Source organism: Pyrus communis, chromosome 10, assembly GCF_041283825.1.
Source record: "Pyrus communis isolate YQ-2024b chromosome 10, ASM4128382v1, whole genome shotgun sequence".
NCBI lineage: Eukaryota > Viridiplantae > Streptophyta > Magnoliopsida > Rosales > Rosaceae > Pyrus > Pyrus communis.
The window spans coordinates 30,321,430-30,341,585 of NC_142574.1; the positions used below are offsets into that span (position 1 = coordinate 30,321,430).

A 20,156-nucleotide genomic window follows, 5' to 3' on the forward strand; every position below is an offset into this window, starting at 1 on the left:
TTCGGACCAGCTAGTGGTTTCGCTACAACATTTTACTTTTTTTGCGGTAGCTCAGAAGACTCACATAGGCATTGAAACTTCATTTTGACTATCATCGAGTAATTCACCAGCGCTAAGAATCGAACACAGAACGTGTTATGTGAAATACGAGTCTAAAATCATCGTTCTAACCCAGTGGTGGTTAAGGTGTTGTAGAAGTTGGCATGTTGGCTTATTATCTTCTTCCTAGCCCAATGGTGGTTAAGGTGTTGTAGTTGTATCAAATACATATATACATATAATTGTGGTTGATCATCGATAATAACGGTATTAAATACATATAATTATCGTACCCCATCCCAAATTGCAAAACGTCTCGATTTGAGCTTTAGGCCAGCCCGAAAGATAAATACGGCATGAGTGAGGCAAGGAGACCGCGTCTGGATGTTAACAGCGGGCACATGGCGCAGGTTAGGCAATCATAAATTCCGATGCTTTCATTTAAAATATTTCCACAAATTTGGACAATATACAAATAAATCCCAAGAATTTTTTTTCAGAAAATCATCCCCTCAAAATTAGCATAATAAAAAGGAAAGGGGAAAAGAACTTTGATTTGTTTGTAAATTGTGATCCCAGATTCCTTTACACAAGAAAACTAGATTTCATAAAAACCTAGATTTATGCTATAAAGTATAAACCCTACAAACCGAATGCACCAATCCCTGATTTTCCACCCCTTCACAGAGTTCAAATTTCATTGATTTCAGTGATTGGAGCAAAATTTTGTTCGTTTCCTGCAATACTCGATTCCCAGAAGCATATTTGTTCTTGCTTGTCACTTGCCAACTTGGAATTTTGGTTTTTGGATTCGAGAAAAAAAAAAAAACGGAGTTTTGGAAACGCTGAGTTCTGAGTGTTGTTTGAGTGCAATTGGGCAGCAGGGGAGCTTGCGATTCAGTGAAATTTGGGAGTGGCCCTTGATTCTGGGGCCGATTTGGTGAGTTGGGTTGTTGAAGTTTTGGGTTTCCGATCGAGAAAAAAATCTGGGTTTTTGGGAGATTTTTGAAAGATTGGGTTGGGATTGGGAGGACGAGGGAGATGAGAGGGGCACGTGAAGGTTTGGATCAACAATGACTGGAGGGTCATTGGGGATTCGATCAGGGAGTTATGGTTCTTTGGATAAACAGCTACACAACAACATCAACAGCATCAACGGAGTGTTGCCAATCCAATCTGCGCGTAAGCCTTCGAAAATGCTCAAGGAGAAGGAGAGGTTGTTCCACTGGATCTGCAAGTTTGCCGGCCGGAAGAAGGTTGGAATGCTGCTGCTCTGCCTCATCTCCGCCGCGGTTTTTGTCTGGGTTTTGTACGTTGGAAAAGGTTCGGCATTCGTTTTCCTGTGCATGCTTGATTCTTTTTATAAGTTAATTTGGTTCTGTTTGAGTTGTATCTGTTGATGAGGGTATTGGGTTGTTTGAGTTGATCCAAGTTGATTTGGATATAATTATTCTTCTGTGTTAGTTGATTGAGTTCGAATTTGAAGCTGGGGGAAGTGAATTGGGTCGAATGCTAGTTATCAATTGAGAGCAAAAGATTAGTCTTAGCAAATTGATTAAGCTAGTATGACAGTGTGGAATGAATTTTCATCTGCATTAGTATTGGCTTCCTTATCTGGTAGTAAAAAAATCTTCTTTTAATTGAAATTCCTCATACTAAGTTCATTTCTTAGACTAAAAGATGTTTCCTTGGGTAAGTAATATACGCTTATCTGCTCATACATAGGTGAAGACGGACAAGATGTTGTCAATGTCGGAAACATTAGTGTTAACAACAGCATCACAAGTTTTTCTGAATCCTCGCGAAAACATGGACCTCAAAGTAACAACATGACTTTTTTGCGGGCGTTGTCTCCTCCTCCTCCTGCTGTTTTTCTGGGTTACACTCTTCCTCCTGGACATCCATGTAATACATTCACTTTGCCTCCCCCACCAGCAGATAAAAAAAGAACTGGACCACGACGTAAGTTTCTACATTTTCTTCGTTTTTGGTTATACTAGATTTTCCTCTTCTCTGGAATAAACTATTTTGCATTACTTAAACTTAAAGATGGCAGGAATATTTGGCACTGAGATAGGTTAACAACTCGTGATGTTGCTGAGTTTTATTCCTTCTTTACTTTTCAGCTTGTCCAGTATGTTACCTTCCTGTGGAAGAAGCTATAGCCTTGATGCCCAAGGTCCCTTCATATTCTCCAGTTCTGAAGAATTTAACATACATTTATGAAGAAAATTTATCTAGAAAAACAGAATTTGGAGGCTCAGAGTTTGGTGGATATCCTACATTGAAGCAAAGGAGTGATTCGTATGATATAAGAGAGTCAATGACTGTGCACTGTGGGTATGTGTTTCTCCCTTTTTGCTTTACCTTGGTCAAGTTTTCTGTTTTTATTTTTCATACCTGATTTTTGTTTTTTGAATTAGTTAGTCTTATATTAATGAGCTTCCATTGGCCCTTCACTCATTTAAGTTTATTGTGCATTTTGCTTGACGGATTTGAGCATCAATCAGATTTGTTAGAGGAAGTAAACCTGGCCGCAATACTGGATATGATCTGGATGAGATTGACCTAAATGATATGGAGCAGTGTAATGGAGTGGTTGTTGCATCAGCTATATTTGGTAATATGCAGTATATGTGAATTCAACTTTCTGTTACATATATATGGTGGATTCCTTATCAATTGAATTTGTTTTTATCAGGAAATTTTGATGAGATAAACCAGCCAAGGAAGATTAGTGATTATTCCAAGGAGACCGTTTGCTTCTACATGTTTATAGATGATGTGACAGAAGCTTACTTGAGAACATCTGGGAAAATGGGCAGCGATAGGAAAGTTGGTATATGGAGAACTGTGGTTGTGCATAACCCTCCTTACACGGATGGAAGGCGCACTGGGAAGGTAAGATTTCTAATTTTTTGCGACCAAATTTTATCAACTCTAGAGCAGAGTTATCTTCGGAATAGTTACCTGAATTGGCTCCTTGGTTATGAATTATCTGTAGACAGGTGTTTATCATGTTGTGCCAGATTTTGATCTTAAGTGGACATTAAAATTATTTGGGAACATGTAAGATATCATTAAGCTTCTCTAAAAGGAACAAATGAGTACAGTGTGAATGGTTGTGTTTCTGTGCATTTAAATGTGTCACTAAGATAATGGGGCTTTCTTTGCAGAATGCTCTGTTTTATGTACATTTGTAGTACCTTGACATAACTTTGACGCAGATTACATCTTTTGCAGATTCCTAAGCTTTTAGTGCATAGGATGTTTCCTAATGCCCGCTTTTCCTTATGGATCGATGGGAAACTTGAACTTGTCGTGGATCCATATCGAATTCTTGAAAGGTATATCTGATTGAAAGTTTCACAAATATCTAGCCTTCTTAATTTATTTATAGGTTATTTTTTTCACCCAAAAAAAAAAAAAATTACAGCTTAGTCTTTCACTTTCTATCATGATAAATAGGTCTTCGTAATTTTTGTTTTTCGAAAATTACCCTTGATTATGGAATATCATCAGTGTAACATTTTGGCAAGTCTGCTTTGAAGAAACATCCAAATGCCCAGATGCAAAATACCACCATCATAGTAATGTTGTCAAACAAGTTCATTTGTAATATGATATCTTTTGTTCAATTTCCTGGTTACCTCTTTCAGATGCAATTTTGCAGCTTACAACCACGTCTAACTGTGGCACATTGATATATTATCGTATGCTTTGCTTTAACTTACAAAATCGCTTTCCAGTTAGTGCTTTGAGTCCTGAAAGCTGCTTTCCCCTATTTGACTGTCCTTTACGTTTGCCCCACCATTCACATTTGTGCGAGTAAAATCAAAATGATTCTCCGGTATGGATGAAACCCGCTGAAATACTACAAGATATTTGAGTCTTACTAAACTTATGTTAGATCCTGTCCATTTATGTACTCCTATCATTTGGATACGAAACATCAGATTGAAAAGCAATTGTGTACCCAGTACACGGAAGGGGCTTTGCTCTTTTACGCAAGCCTTATTCAGCCTGCTTTTACAAGCATTCATGCTGATACATCCTTTAAATTTAACCTATATTTCAGGTTCTTGTGGAGAAAGAATGCAACTTTTGCAATTTCTAGACATTATAAACGCTTTGACGTGTTTACTGAAGCTGAGGCAAATAAAGCTGCTGGAAAATACGACAATGCCTCTATTGACTTTCAGGTTGAATTTTACAAAAAGGAAGGTTTGACCCCATATTCTGAGGAAAAGCTTCCCATTACAAGTGGTAGGTGGACCTTCACTCTGTTAAAACATTTCGTGTATGTTTCGCTTTACTAGGTTTTCTTGTTTTGGTCTTGCTGCAGACGTTCCTGAAGGATGTGTTATAATAAGGGAGCATGTCCCTATCAGCAACCTTGCCGCTTGTCTTTGGTTCCATGAAGTTGATCGTTTTACTTCCAGGGATCAGATTAGTTTTTCCACAGTGAGAGACCACATTCGGGAAAAGACAAACTGGACTATCAATATGTTCTACGACTGTGAAAGGCGCAATTTTGTTGTTCAGGTACGCATGTATATGTTTTGGAAGTACGGGTTTTTTTTCCCTTGGGAGGGATGCATGGGGGTTTCTGGGTGCTATTGCATTTCGATTCTCTCTTTCTCATGTTCCTCGATGCATTTCGTGTGTGTGTTTTCACTGTCTACAGAAATATCATAGAGATGTATTGGAACACATGGCTCCTCCTCTTCCTAAGGCTGTTCCTCCACCACCGCTATTACCACCACCACCGTCACCCCCAACTTTAAGTAACGAACCGCCAGTTAAACCATCAACCGAAACTTCACCCGAGAGCATTGTAAAAGCCCCAGGTAAGAGGCCTCCAAGGCGTGGGAGAGATAGAAGGTCGGGCTCTAGACGTCACCGCAAAATCGTTGCCGGTGCTAGAGACATTGATTCAAGTTAAAAATTTTGTTCAAGAAAGTTACATCATTCTTTAGACCTCCCCCTTCCAGCGGCGGGGCGGCGGTTACGGAGGATCTGTGCAAGATGAGAGTGTCCTAGCTCTGCTTCAGCATGGAGCGGCTTTCTCCTCATTCTTTCTACCTTTTGGAATATTGTCTCAGTTTTTTTACTCAATTTTTTGTTGTATATATAAAAGTATAATTTTTCCAAATAAATTATGAAAAATATGGGTTGCTACTAAAATCTCCCTCATATGTAGTGGCCCATTTTGTCCTTTAATTACCATTGTACCCCCACCCAAAATTATATACTCGTCGATGTCTCTTAATTTGAAAAATCAATAAAGTTAAGAAAGTTACTGAATTAATCTACTTTCCTCCTCTCTTTCTTTATTTTTTTGCCTTTAATTCTTAATCTGAAAAGGTCAAGATAATCAACATTTGTGTTTTTCTACTGTCAATCAAACATGTGGACATCAGTTAGTAAGTTAAGACGACGCACATCATGTTCTTGAGCTCCTTTTACAATTTTATTTCTATCAAAGGTGGGGGTTTGGTTTCGAACAGTTAAAAAACAGAGGTTCTTCAAGAAAACAAAAGCCCGTATCAAATTATCAATGTTGCAGCTCCAATTGGCTGACAGTCTGTAACAGAATTATTCTCTCTGTAACTATGCTTGAGCTGAGAATATTCAAATTGGTTCAAAATCTCATGAAAATTACGCAAAAGAGAAGCAAGAGGATGATTCTTCAAAAATATCTTCCAACCCGTTTTTACCTTTCACACTTTCCTCTCAATTTTATCGAAACAAAAGAATTGAAAAAAATCAAAAACAAAAAGTTAGCGATAAAAATGAATGTAAGGATATACCACCCAATCTTCAAACCGTAAAGTGTTCTTATTTGTTATATGGTCAGTAAGGAGACAAGATGCTCTTATAATCTTTAGCTCAACCGAATTGAATCAGTAGGTCCCACCGTCCCAGTTGGAATCTGTCGGCACCGCTAGGATCTCGCCACGTTTCCATCCCAAGACAAAATGGACCCCATCCGGGTCCCACCGGACCCTTATCCAACAACAAAAGCAAGAACACATTTCTTTTCTCTCCTGAATTAAAAATTAAACCCAAAAAAGAAAATAAAATTTGAAAAACGTTATCAATTAATTAATTTTCTCCTTCACCTTCTTCCCAATTTCTCAGAAACCAAGGGTTGATCAATGTCATCGCCGGCCCTGACACCTCGATAACTCGATCCCAGCCGTCCGATTGATCGATGTCATCGCCGGCGCCGTCGTCGGCCTTCTTCGTCATCTGCCTCCTCCACTCCCTAATCGCCATATCCTGCGGAGCCCTCATGATGTTCTACATGACGGAGGTCTACACCTTCGGGCACGGGACCGAGACCGCCCAGAAGCTGATGGGGTCCACCCCCCACGACCAGCTCCTGATTCGGACCTGCGACTCCTTCTCCGGCCTCCTCCTCTTCGCGATCGGCTTCCTGCTGCTCATGGTCTCCTTCGTGAAGGATCGCGAGTTCCAGAGCTTCTTCGCCAAGGGGTGCACGGTGCTCCACGTTTCCATGGCGCTGTGGCGGTGCTACTTCGAGCGGCGGGTGGAGGACCTCGCCTGGGACTGGCTGAGGCAGACGGTCGGCGACGTCTTGCTGGCTGCGTCTTGGGTTTTCTTCCTTGTTTTCTCCTGGAGAGAAAAGTACGACTAAGCCCCTCTTCTTCCTCGTTATTTACGGCTTCTTGTTTTGTTATATGTTGTTAATTTGCTTTTTGGTTCTGTTACATGTTAGTGGAATATTGGTCATCTTTGTTGTACATTTTTACTTTTGTGGATAATCAAAGTTGAAACACATCATCCTTTGGTGGTCATTTTTGTTCATATGCCATGCAATTTTTGTTTATTCGAGCGATATTCTAATCTAAACGAAGCTGAAACTGCGGGAGGAAAATCAAGGAAAATCCGGACTCTTGTGTAGTGGGGCGAGTACATTACTCTAGCTAACTTGGCTATGCCCAGGTGTGTCGTTTTTGTTTATATTAAAGCACATGACTTGGTGACTGATAAAACATTGCCTTGAAGGCTCGAACTTATCAGCTGATGATCGTAAGCGTGTGTATCTTGAATCTTGAAGGCAGTTAAAATGTGTGGAAATGGGAATTTGGATTTACAGGAAGTTAAAGGGGTTTTAAGTGCTGGAGTTTTTCGTCTCTGGCCGGTAGCTCTAGCCGTGATTGTATCTGCATAATCCTGATGCATTATGGTTTTTGTTGGAATTGTGCTATTTGGGATTGCAAATCTGCTTCTTCTCATGAACTGGAGTACTGAACTGCTAGAAATCTAGTTGAGGAATTACTGTTTGTTTGATTAACCTCAGATTGATATACTATTCGGCACTCCTCTGCACGTAACCCCTGGTTCCGAGCTTGGCATGAGCAGCTGGTATGGTGATACTCCAGCCCCGCATCTGTTCCGAAGGTTTAAGTCGGCATTTCTTTGTTCAATCTCTTTCTCAATCCGCTTCATCTCCATTGAAAATCTGTAGAATGCCTCGGTGATCACCGTGTCAGCTGACCAGGTTGACAAGTCTTTTCTCCCCCCGATATATTCCTCATCCGGTGAGTGCGTTGAAAGGATATCTATTATAGCCATGTACTTCGTTGCTTCAAATAAACCTGGCAGGGATGATAGAAAGTATTTCTGTGGATCCCTAATGAAAGCAGCATACTCTGGATCATGCTCCTGCGGCAATAGTCTCCGCATGTGTGGTGGGCGGTTCGGGACATACCCACCATATGGATATTGCCCATAGTTCAGTGCTGCGTGCTGTGCTGATGAGACCCAAATCATGGTGGTGAGGATGGAGATAAGATCATCTGGAGTTGAGAGTTTCGGCCACCAGCTAGCATGGTGAAGATCACCATGGCCTACATTGATTGACTCGTTGTACCACGCCTGGAGTTCTGTATCACAATGAACCACACTTGCATCAGGATAGTAGTAATCGACATAGGTCCGAACCAATGTCTCCATTGCCGACTATATGAGGAGTCCATCTGTTGCATAGGGGTAATCTTCGACCAGTAGAAGTATCCCGTGGACTTGGGTAGAGTCCGGTATTGCCATTCCTCTATGCAGAAATGATGATAAAGTTAGTAAGCTGTCCACTGCTGGAGATGAAGAATTTACAGTTCAGTGATGATAGATATATAAATTGAGAGAACTTCAATCAAACCTTCTGATGAGATCTGCAGGAAGGCCCTGAAGGTCGAAGCGCCACCAATCTCGATAAGCAGCACAACTAATCTCCATGCTGTATCTACCGGCACTGAAATCAGACTCGATTATCCCTCCGGCATTGATGAGAAACTGACGGGCCATTGCATTTATCTTCAAGGTGTACCGCATGTGAGGACTGAGAAGCTTGTAAATTGGATGCATCACACTCAGCTGCCGGTGGGCTGCTATTATGAATGGCTCCATGCAGGCGTGAGTGCGTAACCTGGTTCAGTCATCAAGTTTCAGGTTGTGGCATGTTTGCATATTATCAAAAATTAAGGTAATCGGTGTGCGTACCAGTGGTGAACCAGTTGATGAACGCAGGCATCGTTGGAGCATACATGGACTTTACCGAGTTGCCAAAGCCAATTTGTTGTAGCATCAACTGGAGGAGTGAGAACCTGCTTAGATGGTGAAACTGAATTGGTTGCAGAAGAGCTGAGTTCTATAGCAATAGGCTTTAACGTTCCCATTGACGTCAAGAACAAAATTGTACGCGTTCCATAAGCTTTTCGATCATCGAAAGCGTTTATTTGGTCTAGAAATGGAAGGAAAATGTCATGATAATCTAGTATGAACAGTTTATTTTCTTCTAATGCCTGCGACACACAACCATGTATGCACTTCAGGGAACCTTTCCTGTGTTTTATATGAAGTAATCCATGTCTTTCAACTATTTTTTCCTTCATCGTCATACCTGTTGTACGGACATGCTGTTGAGATGGCCTGTTATATGTTCCTCCTTGAGTGCCGATTCTTGTGAACCATAAATGGAGGGGTTCAATTTGTTTACAAGTGGGAAAACCGTGAGCCTTTCGATGCTCAGAGGGTTTATGCCGGCAATTGCTTGACGTCCAAATTCGTCGTCTTCCAACCAAGAAGATGTTGCTCCTGAAATTGGAGGGAGATTTTAGAAACATTCATGGCTTCATGATCACGTTCACTCAAATAAAATGATGCTTACGACATAACAATTTTGGACGTTCAAATCTGAGGAATTCTTGAACTTTGTTCAAAGGCTCTGGTGAAGACGTGTCTTTAAACAAACCAATTTTGTCTGAGGACCACTCGAAAACTTTGTTGTCGCCGGAAATGGTTGTAAGGGTAGGAATTATATGCCGGAGAATTCCCTTCAACTTCCCCAGCTCGAGAGCTTGCGTTTTGGACTCTTCAAACTCTTCGTCTCTCGGCACGTAAAATGCCGTCGATTCGTTTAACGACGACTCTATTTTCTCATCTGTTGCATAGACATGTATATCAAAACTAATCGTATAATGTTGAATACCCTTTTTCGGCCCAAAACAATTGAATTACCCTTTTATTGTTTCAATAGGGAAATAAGTCTATGGTATTTGTGACATTGTCGATATTTCGTTTTGATGCTCTATCATGTAGGTCGATATTTGGTAATCATGATAAAATATTGACAATGTACTATATACGCGCATTGGTATTCGGTACCAGTCAATCACTCTCTGTACCTGTACTGGTTGGAGGGTGTCCAGTTCGACAACGTCTAGGATACGGATTCTTGTAGCCTCCAAGAATTTGTCGGGAGAATTCAACTCCCTCATCTGGATTTCCAATGTCATTGTAGGTGTCATAGTCGTATATTCTATCAAATGGCATTCTAAGGGCTGGTTTGGTATTGTTGTGCTTTGAAAAAAAGTTGATTCTGTTGTGCTGTGAGAATAAGCGGCTGTGAAATAAAGCAGCAGAGTGTTTGGTAAACTTTTTTGTAAAAGTGCTTTTGAAAAAAAAAATAGTATTATAGTGTTTGGTAAACTTTTATGTAAAACAGATGTGAAAAAAAGCCGATTTTTCAAAACTGGGTTTTGCAGCTTCTTGTTTTTGGCTTTTTTCACCCAAAACTGTGAAAAAAAGCTGAAGCTGAATGTTTACCAAATACAAAAATAGCTCCCAGCTTTTTTTTATACCAGTTTTTTTCAGAATCACCTCAGTACCAACCAGGTCTAAGTCCTTTCCCATCACCCCTCAGCTGTTCTAGCTCCATCTCTCTCGGCTCTTTTAGCCCTGCTGGTGTCTCACTTGGTAGGTAAGCTTGCAAAATTACATTTACATATATCATGCAAAGTCACATGGCCTTGAGTTATACATAAATTTTTTGTGCAGAACATCTGCTCTTTAAATAGACACATAATGTATCAATACTAGATAGCATGTTGGCTACAATGATATTGACACAATACCAATGACATATATTGACATAAAAAACAGGTGTAAGTAGGACTAATGAGTATATGATCTATATATAAATATAATATATATCTTGGTATTGTAATATGTGTCTCTGTATATGTATGTATGTATGTACCTTAGTAGAGAAGAAGAATCTTTTTGAGGACCCATCAGCTTGTTGAACCCAAGAGTTGCAGGCAATACGCACAACACCTTCAATGTTGAAGCTATCCAAATAAAACTCCTCCTCATATCTGTTACTCACTGTGATGGCTCCTGGCATCCCAAATTTTGAATCCACCATAAATTTAACTTGATAAGTGCTTTTCTGATCAGCACTTCTCAGTTTTAGATCCTTCGACCAATCTAGTACAGCTTCGTAGCTCAGTTTTGGCTTCGTTGATTCTCTGTTTGAAACAAGTACGGGAAAAAGCCAAAATGATGTTTCAACAAAAACAAACACATAAGAGAAAGAAAAGAAAATCCAAAATCCAAAATCCGCATCCCCAACAGATGCAATAGTAATTATTAATTTGTTAATCTGTGTTTGATCTCATATATCATCTTAAATAGTAATGCGTACGTTTGTTATGTAATTTAACCACTTGTATTCATTCAGGTGTGAAGCTTTATTTCAAAAGACGTATAAAACTAGTGAGGCTCACACACAAGATCAAGTAATAAGCTTCTTTACCTGGTTCAGTTTCAGTACTGACAAGCTGTAAAACAACACCCCCGTTGGCATGGTCATGGTTGCCGCCAAACCAGTGACGTATCATGTGTTGGATATTTGACTTCAGAGGTCTCCTTACAGTCACCAGCGCAGAGAGGTCCAAAGCCATCACGGGCTTTTCTGCTTCATCAGCAACAACAGATGAGGAGGACATTGACATTGTTACCATTTTATTGTCCCATTGCCGAGCAACACCACGACGACCAGCCGCCTTATCAACAGCAAGTCGGGCTGCGACAGCATCCTCCGTTTTGATTGTCTTCCTTTCTTGGAATCTCATTCTCTTTGTTGAAGGAAAGAGATTAATGGCAGAATAAGTATAATCCAGTGGACTTGAAATATTGTGAACATTGGGATTAAACATGCCCATGGTAATTGACATAACTATGTATATAAAGTTGGCCTGGTATATATTGGGTTTTGATTTTTAGGATTCAAATATTTTCAGTTACTATAAATTTTGATCAGCCTACCACATCCAACAACTATATATAGACCTAGCTAGCTAGCTTGGAAGTTATGTTGGAGAATATGATCGCATATCGGGCATGACCTAATCTCAATTTATGTATATGTGTGGATATTACCTTGTCGACCTCCATTTTTCTTCGTTTACTTGTTGGAATTTGTTTTTTGTTGAAGAAAAGAAAACAATGGCGAAGAACAAAAGCTTGTTGTGTTCTCCTTAATTTGCCAAATTACATAGCACTATACATTGAGAATGGAGATGTTTAAGTTGGATCAATTTTCTCTTTGTTTAAGCAAAAAAAATGATAAGAGAGATTAGAGATGCGGGAAACAAAATAAGATGAAAAATACCTAACATTTATGTACGATTGGTCTAGGCACTAGTCTTCTCATGTGTGGTGGGCGAGTTGGGACGTAACCACCGTATACGGCCAAAGTTTAGGGCAGCATGTTGGGCGGATGTGATCCAAATTATGGTAGTGAGAATTCAGATTAGGTCATTTGGGGTTGAGAGTTTTGTCCACCAGCTTGCATGGGAAAGATCTGCATGCCCTAACTTGATCGACTCGTTGTACCATGCATGGAAAAGATCTGCATGGCCTAATTTGATCAACTCGTTGTACCATGCAAGAGAATATGACATATTAAGTTATCAGATTGTTAGACCGAATAATTAATTTGATGAAATTTGTTCATGTAGTTAGAGTTCGGTCTGATAACGTAAAAGACGTACATGTTTGGCAATAAAAAGACATAGTTTCCGAACCTTCTAATGAGATCTACCGAAAGGCCTTCAAGGTCAAAGCGCAACAATCTCGATAAGCATCACAAACTCCATGCAATATATTTGCCAGGAAGTGAAATTAGACTCGAGTGTGGCTCCAGCGTTAATGAGCTCCTGACGCCAATGCATTTACCTTCAAGGTGTATCGCATGTGAGGTTTGAGAAGCTTGTAGATTGGGTACACTACACTCAAATGGTAATGAGCATAATTTTTTTTTTTTTTGAACAAACGATATTATTTACATTATTTACATTAAAGGGATGGAGGTGAGTTTATTCTCACAATGGGTTAGCAATAATGTGGTTCAAATTTGCCTTTGGCAAAAATCGAACATAAGATCTCTCACTTACAAGTAAAGAGAAATACAATTAGACCGTAATACTAAATGACATGAGCATAATTAGATGTAAAGATTATAACTAGATTTATGTTAAAACTATGAGCCTATATATAGAATAGGATGGGCAAGGGGCATTGGTTAGATTCTTCCTTCTATCAGTATCGCTTGTGTCGAGAAATAAAATAGTAGTATGGTCTAGAATTATAAGACAAGATAACCATGTAACACGTTTAGCATATTCTCAACACTGGCCGTAGAGAACAGTACTCGATTTAAATCTTACTGTATATTATGCATGCTCTTAGTATACTAACTTGTCTCCCTCTGTTTTCAGCAAAGAAACAAAGAATAACTTACATGAAATAGGTTCACCGTCATCTTGACATCCCAATCTAATAACGCTGTATCTGTGGAGATAAATTTATGCACGGCAGTGTATTATTCTCCATGTAAGTTGTCATAGAACGAATAACAAAAATCAAGCACGACCAAATAATAATCATGGCGTTGTATAATCCTCCATGTTCTCTTCAAACTATAAAATACGACTACACTCATAATTATAAGGCCTGAAGACCTTTTTTCAGTATACAACTCAATGCAACCAAGAACTGATCCCAACAGGGGAAGGCACTAACCTTGTGAAAAAAGAAAGCTCTTCATTCCTCAAGAACAAAAACCCGAAACAAAAACAAAAATTGAAATGTCGGAGGGATTATCTAAAACATAAGAATGAAAATGATTAATCGAACTATCGAAGTATTAGAATTCTGTGGTTTTCATATCATAGAACAATACAATATAAACTAATACCGAACAATGTCCTGAAGGCAATCGAAAAAGTGAGTGACGTTTATCTTCTCTTTTCCGGAGTAGATAGCCTCGGCAGAGCCTCCTTGGTCACCCTGAGCTGCCATCTCAATTAACATGTAGAGCTTCTTGATGGGCATCTAGAGAGTGACATAGATGAAAGTCGGATATTAACAGCGGAAAACTAAAAAAAAAAAAAAAAGAAGAAAAAAAAATTAAGGGATGAAGAAAATTAAGGATGTCAAAGTTTACATCATTCAGGGCCTCTGCAGCCGCATCGATGTCTTCATCAGCAAAAACATTCAACTGGGCTAGCACCTACAATTAGAAAAATGCCAGGAAATTAGGATATACGTACGAAGTTCAAAGTTTAACAGTTTACAACATATTTGCTCTAACATCATGATAGACATTCACTGAATCATATTTGGAAGGCGAGGACATTCACTTACCAACAACGTTAAAACAAAAAAAATTGAAAATGTAAAGCTGAAAAAATAACCAAAATGGAAACAAAAAGTATCGTTACCTTCTTTGCATCCTCCGTCTTTAGTGTGGGTACATTGTAAGTGACTGAAAAGGTATCACAAAAGCCGATTGAATCTAAGAAACCCAATTCACTTGTTGTTCCAAATACCAGAAGTTTTTTCCCCTGAAGAGGAGAGGTTAAAAACAAATATTATGGGCATCCAAACTCCATAATCTTCAGAGATGCAAAAAAAATGTAATCACGTTCCAAAAAGTATGGCATTGTATAGACTCAGCTAACAGATATCCTAACAGGTCTTTAATATTCAATAAGTCGAGGATAAATGATGAACCTTTGGAGGGAGGCGCTTAAGTAGGACCAAGAGTGTTTGAGATATTAAATTGGAAAACCTTGGACCAATAGGAACATACTCCAGTAACCTGCAACGCAAATTAAAAATAACAATTTATTGAAGATAAATGGTTGTTAAAGATTTTCGGAGACAAGCCACAATGAGTCACAAAAGTCAATTAAACTTAAAGCAGCAGTAATTACCTTTCAATATCATCTAGGATAATGATGCTCAATGGTGACTTGTATGCATCCTCGAAAACCTATTCAGGAAATAACAGAAATTTAAAAAAAAGAAAAAAAAGAAGAGATAACTATATCGATAAGGCTACATTCATCCATAGGCGTGTGTATACACGAGGATTTTCAGTAAACAAACAGATCATCCTAGAATACTGAATAATTTACAATAGTTGGGAAGTTGAATATTTGAGACATGAAAGTGACATCTCTATAAGCGATCAAGAAGACAATACAAACCTTTACAATTTGTGCGCATTTGGTGCTCTCATGAAGACCAATCATTGTCTCAGCCGAGACCTATCCAATTAAAAATTAAAAAAAATTGTAACAGGAATAAAAAGAATATTGATTATTTGAAGACTGCAAATTCTTGAAAAGCACATAAATATGTAAAGTGAAACAAATAATAAGAGAGCTTACAATCTTGACGTAGGGAAAATCACTGTCGATGCCAACAGTAGCCGCTAGTGCAGATTTACCACTGTCCAAGATGGGTAAAGTTCAGAATGCTCAAAGTAAACAAAAAGCAAATGAAAATAGGATAAAAACGCACACAACCATGTATACCTGCCACTCGGGCCTTCCAGAAGGCATGTAACAAGTGGGCTTCCTTTGCTCAATTTAACTTGCTCCACTAGTAATATAGCTCTTTGATAAATGTGCTTATGTCGATCACCACAATCCACCATGCCATTAAGTCTAGAAATCAAGTGACAAAACCATGAGAAAATAAAATATAAATAAAAATTTTAATAGGTTCCAGATTGGCTGCAGACTTCCAAAAAACGCATGACTTCATTTTAAAACCAGAGTCAAGATTTCTGTACTTTTACCAGGGCCAGTGCTTGCTAGCTTGGTGTAATTTAATACAATGACGAAACTAGATAAATAGCCACCACATTTCCTATTACTCCATAGTTCTGAAGTATAATCTGAAGCCATACCTGCATCTTTGAAGGTCATCAGTGGAGGCTCCAAATGCAGGTACAATTTCTTGAAGTGCATGTAGAAAATCATCCATAGTAACCTTAATACTCTCTTCATCCACTGGTTTGGTAAGATCATCCAAACTTAGTTGTCTATTCAGAGCAAATGATACTGCACTTTTAACAACACCTTCAAGTTCTGCACCACTGTAGTTTTTCGTACGAGCAGCTGCAAACATGAAAGATATAAGAAAAGCCCTTCATCTCCTTCAAGGATACGTAGGTATGGTTCAAATTATTGTCAGGATTCTTAAAGTTTCATGCATTAACAATTTGGAACATTAAACTATCAAAGAATATTCCAATCTCAAGGTCATTGATTTTTCAAAACATTATACCCCTACTCAGCCTAAGTAAAAAAGTCTTACTGATGTTACAACTTTTAAGAAACAGAGGAATTGAATAAAAGGTGAAAGAGTAGGAAACTTTTTATATGTAGTGATGTAATCTTATGCATATGCCAAGACTACATCCAAGTAACAGATTAATAAGGATCTGGCAACCATGTCAGTTATGCACATACCAAGCTCTTGGAGGTTTACATCCGGGGAAAGAAAAGAGCTCTCCTTCATCTTGTTTGTATGAATATGAAGAATCTGTACACGACCATTTTCATCAGGAAGGCTTATCTCAATTTGAACTTCCAGACGTCCTGGCCTACAAACAAGAAAAAGACAAAAATTAGATGTTTACTAAACATGTTGTGAAAAGGTTTTAGAGAGAGGAGCACCTCAAAAGGGCTTCATCAAGCAAATCCTTTCTGTTAGTCATCCCAATAAGCAAAACATTATTGAGAGACTCCACGCCATCAATCTGAAAAACAAGCAGTTTCAGACATATTGATGAGATCGCTTAGGAACACAAATACAATACTGGCCTAGAAAGGTTTGTTAGTTTTTGCACGACTTAATAATCACAATTGTAAATTTCACTAACCTTCGTGAGTAACTGGTTCACAATACTGTCATGAACCCCGGTACCATCTCTAGTTGATCCTCTTGACTGTATTGCAGAATAGAGCATGCGTTATTGTAAATAGCACAAAGTATGAAACCTTTTGATCCAACTGAAGCTATGCAACTGTGATAATGAAGGATTTGGAGGTTATACAATACAGAAGAAACAAAAGTAGGTGAACAAGGAATCTTAGTAAATAGCATATAGTAAGAAATCATTATACCTTACAAATAGCATCAATTTCATCAAAGATTATCACATGCAAATCACTCTGGTCTCCTGGGGAATTAAGGACATAATGACATTAGAAATTATTGAAAAACCAACCTAAGTGCACTTGACACACACACACACGCACATCCCTTACCGCGAGCCCTTTGATCATTCTCGGCATCAGCAAATAGATCCCTAACATTTTTCTCAGTTTCACCAACGAACTTGCTCAAAACTTCAGGGCCATTAACAATCTAGCACAGTTCACAAAAATATAAATATCATCAATTACCCTGCAGTAATATTAATAACTAACCTATATAAGGATAAGTTGCATATCCAAAATCATTCAGACATGCTCAAACAGCTTTGGAACTTTAAAATAATGTGCTAGCATCAAAATAATGTGTTAAATCATGATTCGGCATGGTTAAATGTTTACAGCTGGCAGAACTTAATCGATTCATTACCTAAGCCTGTTATGAAAAATGAGAATACACGATTGTTACAATAAGTACCTAGTTCTTAATTTCGTCTCAGTTTCAACTTTCACATGTCATCATTTGGTAAGTTTTATTTGAAATTACAGCTGAAACTTAGAAAAGTAATCATTCAAACATTCATAAATTCTCAACTGTCCAGACCAATGAACAGAACAAATTCTTAGTCCTAAGAGAATTGAGTCAATTGACAACTCTCAGAAATTTGATTATTGAAAAAAAGGTGTATCAAGCTCCAAACCTTTGGTTCTTTCCCGTTCAACATCTTTCCAATTTGACGAGCCATGAGAGTTTTTCCAGTGCCAGGTGGCCCATAAAGCAGCATACCCTTTACATGCTTGATCCCTAATCTGGAACATCAAAGTCCTTCCATTAAGGAGCGCGGTAGATATACCAAAAAGATATCAGTGCAGTTTGAAGAATTAGTTATCTTACTTATTTGTCACGTGAGGAGGGAATACACGGGATGCAAAAGCTCTTCGAAATATATCTGCAAACTCAGCACTTAAGCCACCAATTCCAAGTGTTTCAAGATTAAACTCCTTGTGCCTGAAAATGTTGCTACTTGCAGCTTCACGCTGATTTACGATCTGGAGAATACAATTTAGAATATCAAATTTCAATATTTACTATTTAAAATGTTCTCCTGAAAATGGCCATCATATCGTGACTCTGATATATGCGGCTAAAAAAAGTGATCAAAGGTACAAGCACAAAACTCATTGGTCATTGCAAGACCTTCTCGACCAAGTATGAAGTGAGTCAACCAATTTAATATATGATTTTGTTTTTTCCTATTGTAAACACATGGTCATGAAAAACCTATAATGATAAGTTGATAACTATTACCAAATACATGAAGTTACTTTTTCTGAACATAAAATAAGGATCTATTTAGCCTGCCTAGACAGTGATACTAAAATATGTCATACAGTCCTTTCCAACAGTTAAAACTAATTGGTCTGACATAATTTGACAATTTATAGGAATAAGTAAAGATTTATATCAAAATCTCACCTTTATTCCACTTGCATTTGATGTCTCGAAGATGAAATATGTATCATTGACAATCATCCCTCTTTCAATACCATTGTTGGACTTTTCTTGTCCCTCTACTGCTGCTCGATTGACAGTAAAAATGTAGTTAATCCCATGAAACTCAAATGATACTCTTTGTCCAGCCGTCATGACCTGCACATAATAAGGCCCAATCTTTCAAAAACTCATGACCCTCAGTATAAGTAATATATACTGATAGGAAAGGGGGAGAGGGGGGGAGAGGAACTGAATGAGAGAGGATCAAACAAACAAATCAGGAAATAAGAACACAGCTGATTTTTCAAGCAAAATATAGCTGAAGTTTGCATCTATTTTAATTGAATTAGTACTTGACCACTACGGCCTAACCAAAACAATTTAGCATGAGTTGGTTTTATTCTTTCCTTAATTTAATAGTAAAATTCATACACGCATTCGACCGATAAGCAATCTTCATTTAATGATATACGTAATCAATTCGGTAACCTGCCTTCAGAAGATCATGTTAGAAATTAGAACAACATTGATTTCATTATTTGGTCAGCGGGTGTGCATATAAGCATATGATATGCAAGCATATGCATACGATCCACAATAAAGCCATAACAAGCATGAAGAACAAGTTACCTGGTTGATAAATCTTTTTTTAAGTTGGTCCGACAGACGAACAGCATCAACCTACAACACAATGCGGAAGCTCTTCAGAATTCCCAATGCTTTGAATGGCATTTGTATTTCTAAACAATAAAGTAAAATTCAAATCAATATGCAAATACCTGTTCACTCTTAGTGCCCTTTTTCACAAACTCCAAATCCAGCGTGAGCAGCGCCAGATTGAAATCCTCCGGCGGGACAAACCTAAATTAGGGATTTCAAAAACACAATTAGAAACCTGAAAAAAGATCGAAACCTCAGCTCCGAGCCAGTGATCCTTTAATTGATTGAGGGCCTGACTAACCTGCTAACGGAGACTGAATCGCCAGTAGAAACCCTAGCATGCCGCCGTTGGATTGCGTTTAGCGCAATGTGGCCGCTCTGTATGCTTGGATGACCAGTTTCTTTCAATTAAGGCCACCAAAAACACAATATAAAATTCACACCAACTCCAAGCAATTGAATTTTCAAAAATTCGAACAAAATTGTAACAATTTCACAATTAATTATAATCAAATTAAAGAAAAATCGAACAAAAACGGTGTGATCGAGTAGTGACGGATTGCAGGGAAAAATTGTATGAAAACTGTAAAGATAATCAGAAATCGTGAAGATCAAAAGGATATGAGACGGTGAGGACGAAGGATTCGCCGACGGAGGCTAGGTTGAGCTTGGTGCCGGGGATGGCGAAGTTCTGGAGATCGGCGGGGGAGCAGTAGGCGAGATTGGTGAGAGCGAGTTCTGCAGCGGGGGTGTTGGTGACGGTCATCATCACCCCTGGAGGAGAGGAGGAGAAGCCGAACCGGCCGGCCATTTTTTGATCGGAGACGGAGAGAGATCTTGGTGGAGGTTTCTGGTTCCTTTGGTGGTAAGAAATGGAGAGGATGAAGTTTCTTTGAATTTTTTTTTTTGCTTAGATTGGAAGGAGACGATGAACTTTGAATTTGTGGACTTTTGTGTTTCTGGTGGCCCAAATAAAAGCCCAAAACGACAGCTGGATTTGATCGAACTTTGTCGGTCCGTTTAATAAGCCTGTAGCCGAATCCCAAATATTAGGGACCAATTGTGTGCCATTAAAAATATAATTTGAGATCCTCTCCACATTTCGCAATCCGAATCCGACAGATTGAATAATTTAG

General features: G+C 38.6%; 3 protein-coding genes and 1 pseudogene across 6 annotated transcripts; 2 read left to right on the plus strand and 2 right to left on the minus strand.

Moving 5' to 3' along the window:
• Positions 1–242: 242 nt before the first annotated feature.
• Positions 243–5,350, plus strand: LOC137728681 (putative hexosyltransferase MUCI70). Of its 2 annotated transcripts, XM_068467415.2 has the most exons (10): positions 243–449; positions 750–1,362; positions 1,765–2,001; positions 2,166–2,379; positions 2,550–2,659; positions 2,741–2,940; positions 3,283–3,386; positions 4,118–4,305; positions 4,385–4,584; positions 4,727–5,350. In XM_068467415.2, the coding sequence occupies exons 2-10, from the start codon at positions 1,113–1,115 to the stop codon at positions 4,982–4,984; spliced, it is 1,761 nt and encodes a 586-aa protein (XP_068323516.2). In that variant the 5' UTR covers positions 243–449; positions 750–1,112; the 3' UTR covers positions 4,985–5,350. The 2 variants fall into 2 exon arrangements, with proteins under 2 accessions (XP_068323516.2, XP_068323515.2); XM_068467414.2 differs by lacking the exon at positions 243–449 and having other exon boundaries at positions 509–1,362.
• A 517-nt stretch (positions 5,351–5,867) lies between these two features.
• LOC137727431 (uncharacterized) lies at positions 5,868–6,863 on the plus strand. Its single transcript, XM_068466294.2, has one exon. The coding sequence runs from the start codon at positions 6,257–6,259 to the stop codon at positions 6,701–6,703; it is 447 nt and encodes a 148-aa protein (XP_068322395.1). The 5' UTR covers positions 5,868–6,256; the 3' UTR covers positions 6,704–6,863.
• Positions 6,864–7,090: 227 nt separating this feature from the next.
• LOC137727429 (linoleate 13S-lipoxygenase 3-1, chloroplastic-like) lies at positions 7,091–12,163 on the minus strand (annotated as a pseudogene). Its single transcript, XR_015952330.1, has 10 exons — positions 12,023–12,163; positions 11,165–11,486; positions 10,606–10,875; positions 10,244–10,332; positions 9,753–9,900; positions 9,236–9,508; positions 8,969–9,162; positions 8,569–8,870; positions 8,228–8,494; positions 7,091–8,122 (listed from the first exon to the last, which is right to left on the minus strand). The product of XR_015952330.1 is annotated as a linoleate 13S-lipoxygenase 3-1, chloroplastic-like (transcript).
• Positions 12,164–13,289: 1,126 nt separating this feature from the next.
• LOC137727430 (vesicle-fusing ATPase) lies at positions 13,290–19,965 on the minus strand. Of its 2 annotated transcripts, XM_068466293.2 has the most exons (22): positions 19,644–19,965; positions 19,322–19,417; positions 19,140–19,221; positions 18,991–19,041; positions 18,343–18,516; positions 17,761–17,915; positions 17,567–17,675; positions 16,980–17,079; positions 16,836–16,891; positions 16,592–16,657; positions 16,386–16,468; positions 16,179–16,312; positions 15,614–15,824; positions 15,237–15,368; positions 15,090–15,150; positions 14,907–14,966; positions 14,631–14,689; positions 14,428–14,515; positions 14,136–14,258; positions 13,859–13,924; positions 13,610–13,746; positions 13,290–13,515 (listed from the first exon to the last, which is right to left on the minus strand). In XM_068466293.2, exons 1-22 carry the CDS (start codon positions 19,829–19,831, stop codon positions 13,512–13,514), a joined length of 2,235 nt encoding a protein of 744 aa, XP_068322394.2. In that variant the 5' UTR covers positions 19,832–19,965; the 3' UTR covers positions 13,290–13,511. The 2 variants fall into 2 exon arrangements, with proteins under 2 accessions (XP_068322394.2, XP_068322393.2); XM_068466292.2 differs by having other exon boundaries at positions 13,436–13,746.
• Between the last annotated feature and the right edge of the window lie 191 nt (positions 19,966–20,156).